This window comes from Manduca sexta, unplaced genomic scaffold, assembly GCF_014839805.1.
Source record: "Manduca sexta isolate Smith_Timp_Sample1 unplaced genomic scaffold, JHU_Msex_v1.0 HiC_scaffold_3720, whole genome shotgun sequence".
Taxonomy (NCBI): domain Eukaryota; kingdom Metazoa; phylum Arthropoda; class Insecta; order Lepidoptera; family Sphingidae; genus Manduca; species Manduca sexta.
This window is the reverse complement of record NW_023594820.1, coordinates 1-11,788: the sequence shown is the minus strand read 5'-3', so window position 1 is coordinate 11,788 and position 11,788 is coordinate 1. Positions and strand designations below refer to the sequence as shown.

Sequence of the window (11,788 nt, the reverse complement as noted above, 5' to 3'; positions counted from 1 at the left end):
TTACCTATACTAGGTAGCATTCATAAGCTACAAACACTAGTGTCTAATCTACATACAAATAGTGCTTTTGTAATAGGCTAATAGTGTGTCTACCCCACTACTGAGTATCGACGTCCACCCCATTTTAAAGGTGACGGGTTTGTAAACCGTACCTAATCCATCACGCTAGTCTAACGTTGAAATGTTAGCGCGTCCGAATATACTTACTTTTATTTCTTATAATGCCATGAACAAATATCTATAAAACTTAAAAATATAACCCAGAGATAGATGGTATTTAATGTGCAATTAAAAATAATAAATGATACACGCACCGCTTTGTGTAAGTTGTAACGCAGAATTACAGAACAGTTAAGTTAATAAACAGTCAATAATTCTTATAAACCCATACGCTTCGGTGATCAAGTGATCCGACATTACAGTCCCAGTTATTCACATTAAATTTCAAGACATACGTGATACGATATACCGTACAGCAGTTAGATTGCCGCGCCTCTGTTTAGAAATCGGTAAGCTTATCATGAACTATCGTGTCGCCTCCCACTTATATTGGGTTTTGTGGGGTTTATGAAACACTAGTACAATCGCAGTTGGACTTTTTATTTGATTGTACAGTTCCTAGCACCTAATGTGTTTTAATTACATTAGTATTTTCGGATAAAAACATCTTTTAAACGGCAGGCGCGTCGGAGCGAGTACGGAGTTTTCAACGACATTGAACAATGTAATATTGCCACAATATTATGACCTTTTCGAATTGTGTTTGAAAGTAACGCTAGATATAGAGCAGGTATAAGTACACTCAACATCATCCTGCCAGCCTGTCTGCGTCTTTATATCCAGGTAGTTGACGTCACGTACACTTATAATGCAAGACAGTCAACGATCACGTGAGTATTTGACGCTAAGGCGGCAAATTTTGATAAGTATTACCTTTTTTCCATAGGTTTGAATATATGTAAGTATGAAAAAACGTATGCGGATACCTAAGTATGGAATGCGGTGACGTTTTGTGAAAAGAAATGTGTTCTGAATTATAATTTCAGCATATTATTATTATAGTTGCAGTTAGCGAACATATTCTATGCTCCAATTATGGAAACAGACATAGCCGCTCACAACATAATTTAAACTCGCATGATTTATCACTTTCTCGATAAACAATAAATTATATATTAGGCCTACCCATCTTTTTACAAATTTTAAATGTTTTAAAATCAATCATGTTTGAGTTATATCGACAAGCTAAGTTCAATGTTCACACCTAGATTTCTAGTATGCAATGAATAACGGAAAAACTTGCTTACATTTACGCAGTACGCATTATGATGATAATGTACGATTCAAGGTGGCATAGTTGTCGGATGACTTTTCTAGTATAACGAGTAAATAATCAATCATTATGTATGTACTTTTATGGAATAAAAAAAAAATGTACTTCCATTGTCTTCCCGCTAAAATGCTAAGTTATAAATTATAATGTTACCAGTAATTTAAAAACGGGCACTTGTTATTATTTAACTTAGTACGTAAGTGTAAGTAAAAATATTATAAATATTTGTAATCCTGAAGTAACATTTTAGATATTTTCAAAAGGTAATTCATTTGAAATACATTCATAATTGTTAAAAATATATCGATGATATTATAATCGATTATGTATTTTATTGTCTGGTACCACTGCTTACAAAATCTATCATTGTCAAATTCAAATATATAACTTCGGTTTACTGTCAAACTTATTTTGAAAATAAAAAATGGAAGATTTCGATGTTTTCACTGATGAAATCAAATTCACCAAGCCGTTGTACAAGAATATACTACACAAGTATGCATACGACATTCCCGCAACACCAAACGGTCCAAATTATCAAAGTAAGAACAACTTATTTTCATTTCAAATAGGACCTGACTATCTTGAATATATTTTATTTACCATTAGAATCTTTATATTAAAACTAAGGTTTTATATCACATCTCGCACATTTCTGGTATATGTTTCACTTAAGAATTGTGGTGTATTTGTATGAACTTATCCTTTATATAAGAAAGTACGATCCTAGGTTGTTGTATCTGGCCCTGCCGTTATAAAGGATACATAGTACACGTCTACACTATTGCTGACAAAATTCTGAATTTTTTTTTTTTTATATATATCACCTCTTTATTTGGATACAGTTATCTTAAATTGCTGGTGATCTTTGCACTAAGCTCAGCGGCCTGTATCACAAAGATTTGTAGTGATAACATTTGATTTTTTTCCATCTATAAGTGTAACTGTTACAAGGTAGTAAACTAAGTTATCCTATCGCCTATTTTTTTTTAATAATTAATTATATTGCTTCATGTCCATCGGGAAATTATTTAAACTAAAAAAAATGTGCAGTATAGTTATATATCAACCACATATTACTATACATGAGAAATAACCGTTCAGAATATAATATAATTATTACGTAGCATCACCTATAGCAAACATAGAAATATATTTTTGGTAAAAAATATTGTTAAAGAAAATATCTATAATTGATTACAGAAATCAAAAGATATTTTCCCAATATGTGTCGATGAATATAAATAAAAAAAATACGCGTTTTTTTTTTTAATATCGGATTAATAAGTTTACCATAAATGTGATGCTAAATATTCCACTTTCAGAGTAGTAGAAAGTTATTGGCGGAGGAGAGCCTGGCGTCTGTGATCATTATATATAAAATATATATGTCAATTTAAAAAGTTAGAAGTTTGAGTAATGAGAGTCCAATTGTTTTTATAATTCTTGTATTATTCAAGTTTTAGCGACAACATGGCTATAGTGAAATGCGTATTTGAAATCATTTTGTTGAACTGTGCTTCCTTTATGATTTAGCTAATTATTTTACACACTTTTCCTATTATGCAGTATAGTCAGTTTGGTGCAGGTCTTAATAAACTTATTTATATCCTTTCAGAAGACAAACTACGAAAAATTACCAGTTTCATAAAACCTGTGAAAGATTTAATTGATGCCAATCCAATGTGAGTAGTTAATTTATATTCAAACACTTAAAAATATATCAAAATGATAATAAGGCATAAATAATTGTTTTAGATCTAAAACTGAGGAGAAATTATTATTGGATTTTTTCTCAAATGACACTGATGATATAACAGACATTTTGAGTACATTTGAAATAAATGAAGAGCCACCTCTCCACAGGAGATATCTCAATTTTGGTTCAGTGAATAATGTTGACAACTTTCAGAAAATACTCAGTGAGATTCCTAAAGGTGATGAGTTTTTTATTATTTTTTTCTCACATTATGCTATAGTTATATTATGCTAGCCACATGAAAATATTCATAATATGTTGATTAAAAAATATAAGTCCAACTTTAACAAATATGTATGAATCATGTAAACATTTATCACGGATCAAACTCTTTCCACAGCCCACTATATTTTGCCATGAAAACTCTCGCATGGCTGTATTGAAAATGTACCAATATAATCACAAAATATAAAAAATACATACAACTACACATGTATATAGAATGATAAAATCATTCCCTTCTCTGCTTCAATAAAGATAGATAAAAAAAAAGTTTGTTCCAGAATGGACAGTCATACAATTGACAGCACCATACAACCCAAATGAAAATCTTAAACCACTAGAAGAGTACAGAACGGAAATAAGCTCAATATATTTGAGCCTGTTCACTAATGATTACCTGGAGGATTGTGGTCTACCTCCAATCACAGTGAACATACCGGCCAATGTCCATAAAGGTAAGCTTTATACCAGCAAGCCTTGGGTTTGATGCTTAGTTCAATTAAGTTTTCAATTAGTTAATGAGATCAATAATTGGGGAAGTTGTCTGAAAAGACAGATCAGATAGGTTTTTTTTATCATTACCATTGTTTATTCATTACCTTCCCACAAACATATAAAATGATCCCTATGACACTCTAATAAATATATAATTTTTGTTTATTGGATGATCAATGAAAACAAAACTTGAATTTTATGAATGATTATCATGTTTGGCTCATGTACTATTTCAGACTTTCCTACTATAGGGCGCACTATATCTTATTTTTATTAACATTACAGAAGGTGAAGACCCACTGTTCAAAGAATTGTATTCATTATTGGGCGAGAATTATAAAACCATAGACAATGCGCAATTTCTTAATAACAAGAGATTGGTGCAGAATTACTGGAACAAAAGGGAAGACATTGATTTGAGGATGAAGGTGGGTTTAACTTCTCAGAACTGAAGTATTTTCAATCTGTAAAATATATGGAAACTTCTTAATTAAAACAAAGTAACAATGATTTATAATGGGTTTGTTAAAACCTATCATAGTTTTATTCATGCCTATTTACTTCTCTAGTATCAAGCATTTACAGACAGTGCTAATAAATTATCATCATATAGCCCACTTGATCTATTGCCTTCTGCTGTTAAAATTTCTACCAAAATCCATTTAATTACAGAGTGTAATAAATGTGATGGATAAAGAGTGGCTCGGTGGTTGGGGCAGCCTGCTCACAGGAAAACTCGTGGATAAGGATTTGAAACAGAAGGTCATACAGTTGGTGGACAATACCATCACTGATTGGGGGTAAGGAGATTTAAAAATGTGATTTTTTTATATAACTACATGTCGAGACTAGCATGTTGTTTCACAGATTTATTTATTTATTTAGGACAGGCAGTAGTTGTTACAATGTTGCTTACACTAAATAAAGAAAAAACAATATTATACAATATAAGAGTAACACCTTCTTAAGACAGTCACAACATGCACTATTTGTGATAAAAAGGATAAATGATAAGCATTACAACAGCTATATATTATAACAATATCAGCCAGAACTTTGAATTACAAAATGTGTTTCTCTGCATTACAATACTTCTCAATACAAATCCTTATTCCCGTCTAAAACCAAGATAAGTAATGCCCAATAATTGTTCTGGTTACAATATTTAGACCTTTATTTGCTATTTTATGTATTAAATACACATTCCTGGGCACATAATAAACAGTATCTGAATACTCATACCAGATTATAGCTACCAAATGGTATATTTAAGTTTACAAATACAAAAATGAATAATGCAATTAAACTAATTATCACATAGAATTATTTGAAAAAGTAAGTCACGGGCAATTAATTTACATAATTTGTATTATAATAACGCATTTATGATTATATTATTCAATAAATTATTTTATTATATCAGTAAAATATACATATCCAGTAAGTTATGGTGTAGACTGAGGTAATTAAGATTTTCATAGAAATCGATACTGGTCATGGAAATGAAATAAATCTATACTATTATATAAAGCTGAAGAGTTTGTTTGTTTGTTTGTTTGTTCGAACGCGCTAATCTCAGGAACTACCGGTCCAAACTGAAAAATTCTTTTGCGTTGGATAGCCCTTTGTTCGTGGAGTGCTATAGGCTATATATCATCACGCTATACCCAATAGGAGCGGAGCAGTAATGGCTAATCTCAGGAACTACCGGTCCAAACTGAAAAAATATTTTTGCGTTGGATATCCTTTTGTTCGTGGAATGCTATAGGCTATATATCATCACGCTATACCCAATAGGAGCGGAGCAGTAATGGCTATCTCAGGAACTACCGGTCCAAACTGAAAAATTATTTTTGTTGAATAGCCCTTTGTTTGTGGAGTGCTCTAAGTTATATATTATCACGCTATGACCAATAGGAGCGGAGCAGTAATGGCTAATCTCAGGAACTACCAGTTTGAACTGAAAAAATCGTTTTGTGTTGGATAGCCCTTTATTTGTGGAGTGCTATAGGCTATATATCACGCTATGACCAATAGGAGCGGAGCAGTAATGAAACATGTTGAAAAACGGGACAATTTATTAGTTTTGAGAGCTTCCGTTGCGTGCGCTGCGTAAACGGTTAAAGTTATGCAACAATGAAGTAAGACGGGATTGTTCCTCTTAAAAGTTCGGGAAGAACATAGGCTCCCGGGAAACTACTACTTTTATAACGGAAAACTTTAGCCTGAAAAACTTTATAACGCGGGCGGAGCCGCGGGCTAAAGCTAGTCTTATATATTATGTATATATTAGAATTTCTCGCATATATAAAAAATATATTAAAAGCAATAAGCATGACTGATCAGTGGATATAAAATATTTGTTCATATTTCAATTATTTTCACACTTTTTCGTTTATTAATTTACTTAGAGATATTTCAGCTATAAAGAGTCAAGTATTAAATCATTACTTTCCATACCTCACTATCGTAATTTCAGCTTCATCAAACTAACGAAAAAACAAAAATTCCTTCTATGCAATCTCATTGAGAGTTGCCCGACCTTATCCTCTCAACAAATCAAGTCCTGCATCAGGAGAATACTCACAGAACACGGCAACACTGAAGATATCCGTAAAGTATTGAAATGCTGCGAAAATTGTACCAAAGAGTTTAAATTCACGAATGAGTTGTGTTTGAAATGTCTGTCTAAATGTTTTGAGAGTATACACAACTTTACATTGTTTGATGGAATCAAGGCTTTCTGCAACCGCCAATCTTGTGAAGGATGGTGATGAGTTGTCTGCTTTGAAAAAAGCTAAACGACATCCAGTGATACTGATTGTTGATGAGGTAAGTTTATTATTGTAATACGCTAGAACTCAACCATAGAAAACAGAATATAAGACTTACCACTGCATAATACGGTTTGTTTTATTGCTTCTCATTTATTATTTTAACAGTTTAGGTCTTTTCAGAAAAGCAACTAAATACATTATTGAAATCATTCTGTCATTTCATTCATTGATATTTTCAAAATAATCAACATTGTAATTATTATAATTCATAAAGTTGTTATCATCATATTGCAAATATTGTCATTATCAAAATAATCATCTCTATAAATCCAATATTTACTTGTTATACCCAACATTATAGTAGATAAAGAATAACAACATATCATAAAAAAGACAATCAACAATACTCTACAATAAAACTGTGATTTTTATTTTATTCATCAGAGTACCTTGGTGTAGTTATATTGCATGTGTGGTACGTTTTGCGCTCTGAGCTCCTCGGTTCGAATCCCGTGTCACGCAAATTTACTGGTTTTCCTCCTCAGTATCAGCCTTAACAATAGAATAGAATTAAAGCTCAATATGGCGATAGATTCGTCGCTCCCTATTACATCATCGTACAGAAAACATATGGCGAAAAAAATGAATATTAATTGCGCCTCTACCTACCCTTTCAGGTATAAAGGGTGTGTGTGTTATATGTAATTCATATAAGCTAGCATTAAGATTACTATAATAAGTAAAGTTAATTCAACTTTTTTACTATTTTCCAGCTACTAGACACATTCCCATGGGAGACTCTTCCTATTCTGAACCACCATCCGGTGTCCAGGATGGAGAATATACATTTCCTGTACTACTTATACAAGATACACGAGAAGCAGATTGTCGATGGACATTTTGTTGCTAAATGTGATGTCGGAAGATATGTTATAAATCCAGGTAATTTACTTCATTTTGCTTTCGACTTGGAGGCCCTGTAAATGTTAGTACAAATTGCATCCTCGCTCTTAGAGATTTTATACCAAATTTTATCAAATCAATTCAGGAAATTAGGTATGGAAACAAAAAATACTAATTGGAGCATGCGTGTGAAATGTACAAGTATGGAATGTAATATGTTTAACTAAGTTTACTATCAAAAACAAACCAGTTTGGACTGAGGCTTGGTTTTAGCTATTTTGAAGCCCGAGGTGTAAAAATGTTTGGGCACACTTTTACTAGTGGAATTTTTTAGGTTCATAAAAAATAATGGCGATTATGATGTTTTACAGCTATTTTTAATGAACGATCGCAATATTAATCTTCAATCTGATTCCCAGAATGAACCAATCAGAATAAATTATTTGTAAGTATGTTAAAAAACTTTTTTCTGATTGATCCATTTTTTATTATTCGATTATATTGATTTTATTTATTGATCGTTTATTAAAAATGGCAGTTAGTCACAGCTTGTGGCACCCCCCTGAGCCCTTGGGGTTTCATAGAAACATACTTATTTATTACAGAGAAGAACCTAGACCGCATGGAGAAGCGGATGCGATCATTCGTGGAGTACTGGTGCAAGTCGTGGAGCGGTCACATCGGGGAGACTCCACTCCCTGAAGACTTCCTCACGCACCTCACTGAGGCTGATGTATTCTTGTATGTATAGTTTTAGGCTTGGCTTGTTTTATTTATTTACACTTTGTACACATGGTATACAGGCCGACTTAATGCCATGGGCAATCTCAGTAAATTGTAATGTTTTTTATGAATTAGTCACTTGTTGAAGTCATTGATGTTGATATTGATTAATAATAATATATAATATTAATATAATATCATACAATCACGCTGAATCAATGATATTTAATCATTGATTCAGCGTGATTATGATGTATTAATATTGAAAGAGGCTTATATGAATTTACTTTGTATATTTTTGCCGTCAGGGCTATTATATAGTGGGTAAATTAATAGTTTATTTAGTTTGTAACATCATTTTAGGTGACATCTGGTGACCTTAAAAATTATTTACTTGGTTACTAAGTTTTCCATTCTGGGATGACTGGAACCCAAAGGGATCTTAGGTTGTCCTATGGTCGACTTAGTTGCGTAAGCACTATGCTGTGCTGTGGCGATTGTGGAAAATGTCAGTGATTATTTCCAATTTAAAATTACGAGTGTAATGTAGATAGTATATACATTTTGTTAACCATAATATATCTTATTTTATGCGTTAGCGAGTTATGGTTAGGTATGAGTACATTAGGTAGGTTATGAAAAACGGATATAGCGTTGAGTTTACAATAATGTGGTTTACGGTCTAGGTACTGCGGCCACGGCGACGGCTGCCAGTTCGGCAACGGAGGCGCGCGCGGCGTCGGCGTGGAGGCGCGGCGGGCGCGCGCGCCGTCGCGCTGCTCGCCGGCTGCGGCTCCGCGCGCCTCGCGCCCGCACGCGCACGCGCCGCCCGCCGCCGCGCACCACCACCTGCACATCGCGCACTGGTACGGAACATACTACTGTGTCCGACTAGCACTCGTCACGTCGGGTGGAGGGCGCGGCGGGCGCGCGCGCCGTCGCGCTGCTCGCCGGCTGCGGCTCCGCGCGCCTCGCGCCCGCACGCGCACGCGCGCCGCCCGCCGCCGCGCACCACCACCTGCACATCGCGCACTGGTACGGAACATACTACTGTGTCCGACTAGCACTCGTCACGTCGGGTGGAGGGCGCGGCGGGCGCGCGCCGTCGCGCTGCTCGCCGGCTGCGGCTCCGCGCGCCTCGCGCCCGCACGCGCACACGCGCGCCGCCCGCCGCCGCGCACCACCACCTGCACATCGCGCACTGGTACGGAACATACTACTGTGTCCGACTAGCACTCGTCACGTCGGGTGGAGGCGCGGCGGGCGCGCGCCGTCGCGCTGCTCGCCGGCTGCGGCTCCGCGCGCCTCGCGCCCGCACGCGCACGCGCGCCGCCCGCCGCCGCGCACCACCACCTGCACATCGCGCACTGGTACGGAACATACTACTGTGTGCGACTAGCACTCGTCACGTCGGGTGGAGGCGCGGCGGGCGCGCGCGCCGTCGCTGCTCGCCGGCTGCGGCTCCGCGCGCCTCGCGCCCGCACGCACGCGCGCCGCCCGCCGCCGCGCACCACCACCTGCACATCGCGCACTGGTACGGAACATACTACTGTGTGCGACTAGCACTCGTCACGTCGGGTGGAGGCGCGGCGGGCGCGCGCGCCGTCGCGCTGCTCGCCGCTGCGGCTCCGCGCGCCTCGCGCCCGCACGCGCACGCGCGCCGCCCGCCGCCGCGCACCACCACCTGCACATCGCGCACTGGTACGGAACATACTACTGTGTGCGACTAGCACTCGTCGTCGGGTGGAGGGCGCGGCGGGCGCGCGCGCCGTCGCGCTGCTCGCCGGCTGCGGCTCCGCGCGCCTCGCGCCCGCACGCGCACGCGCCGCCCGCCGCCGCGCACCACCACCTGCACATCGCGCACTGGTACGGAACATACTACTGTGTGCGACTAGCACGCGTCACGTCGGGTGGAGGCGCGGCGGGCGCGCGCGCCGCGCTGCTCGCCGGCTGCGGCTCCGCGCGCCTCGCGCCCACACGCGCACGCGCGCCGCCCGCCGCCGCGCACCACCACCTGCACATCGCGCACTGGTACGGAACATACTACTGTGTGCGACTAGCACTCGTCACGTCGGGTGGAGGCGCGGCGGGCGCGCGCGCCGTCGCGCTGCTCGCCGGCTGCGGCTCCGCGCGCCTCGCGCCACGCGCACGCGCGCCGCCCGCCGCCGCGCACACCACCTGCACATCGCGCACTGGTACGGAACATACTACTGTGTGCGACTAGCACTCGTCACGTCGGGTGGAGGGCGCGGCGGGCGCGCGCGCCGTCGCGCTGCTCGCCGGCTGCGGCTCCGCGCGCCTCGCGCCCGCACGCGCACGCGCGCCGCCCGCCGCCGCGCACCACCACCTGCACATCGCGCACTGGTACGGAACATACTACTGTGTGCGACTAGCACTCGTCACGTCGGGTGGAGGGCGCGGCGGGCGCGCGCGTCGCGCTGCTCGCCGGCTGCGGCTCGCGCGCCTCGCGCCCGCACGCGCACGCGCGCCGCCCGCCGCCGCACACCACCCGCACATCGCGCACTGGTACGGAACATACTACTGTGTCGCGACTAGCACTCGTCACGTCGGGTGGAGGCGCGGCGGGCGCGCGCGCCGTCGCGCTGCTCGCCGGCTGCGGCTCCGCGCGCCTCGCGCCCGCACGCGCACGCGCGCCGCCCGCCGCCGCGCACCACCACCTGCACATCGCGCACTGGTACGGAACATACTACTGTGTGCGACTAGCACTCGTCACGTCGGGTGGAGGGCGCGGCGGGCGCGCGCGCCGTCGCGCTGCTCGCCGGCTGCGGCTCCGCGCGCCTCGCGCCCGCACGCGCACGCGCGCCGCCCGCCGCCGCGCACCACCACCTGCACATCGCGCACTGGTACGGAACATACTACTGTGTGCGACTCGCACTCGTCACGTCGGGTGGAGGGCGCGGGATGATTTATACAACCAGATAAAAATATAAATTCGCTAATTTCGCTTGTCCTGTCGCTACAGAAATAGACAATTAAAATTATGATTAATCTCAAGCACTTCAGTCTACAAACACGTAAAACCTATTATTCTGCCCGCAGTCCCATGGTGGTCGGCATGCTGTGGGAAGTCACAGACCTGGAAGTGGACAAGGTGATCAGCACGCTGATGTCGCTGTACGTGCCGTCGGATGCGCCGGTGCCGTGGCCCAGCGTCGGCAAGGCTAAATGGAGTCAAGGGGTGTTGGGTAAGACTTCTTAGTTTCTATAATTAAACCCGTTAATTTCAGGAACTACAAAATCCGATGTCTCTAGTAGGAAGCTACATCACTCCTAAGTGCTATAGAATACTTTCACCCCGGAAAAATATCTAACCCCGAACAACTTTTCCATGCGGGTAAAGTTGCAGGCAAAAAGCTCTAAGTTGTTCAATAATTTAGAAATAACATTGATGGTTTTGTTAGCTGGTGTGCAGCCGTTAACTGGTTAAATAGAAGCATTTCGAAACTTAACCTATTTTAGCTAACAGCTGATCTTGGCTATTGTGAAACTAAACTATGGGTCATTTGTTTTCAGACACATCACCGACTGAACAGAAAACTCAATTCAACCCGGAGG

The 11,788-nt window shown here is 41.2% G+C and overlaps 1 protein-coding gene across 1 annotated transcript; it reads left to right on the top strand.

The window, feature by feature from the left end:
* Nucleotides 1-1,715: 1,715 nt before the first annotated feature.
* On the top strand, nt 1,716-11,785 carry LOC119193190 (separin-like; the record flags this gene model as incomplete). Its single annotated transcript, XM_037446836.1, is given in 14 exon segments — nt 1,716-1,991; nt 2,903-3,018; nt 3,092-3,270; nt 3,596-3,769; nt 4,095-4,237; nt 4,482-4,609; nt 6,289-6,552; nt 6,554-6,641; nt 7,360-7,528; nt 8,095-8,230; nt 8,899-8,962; nt 9,467-9,582; nt 11,273-11,418; nt 11,747-11,785. Coding segments are annotated over 14 exon segments (1,996 nt in total), but the record flags the coding sequence as incomplete, so codon positions are not given.
* Between the last annotated feature and the right edge of the window lie 3 nt (nt 11,786-11,788).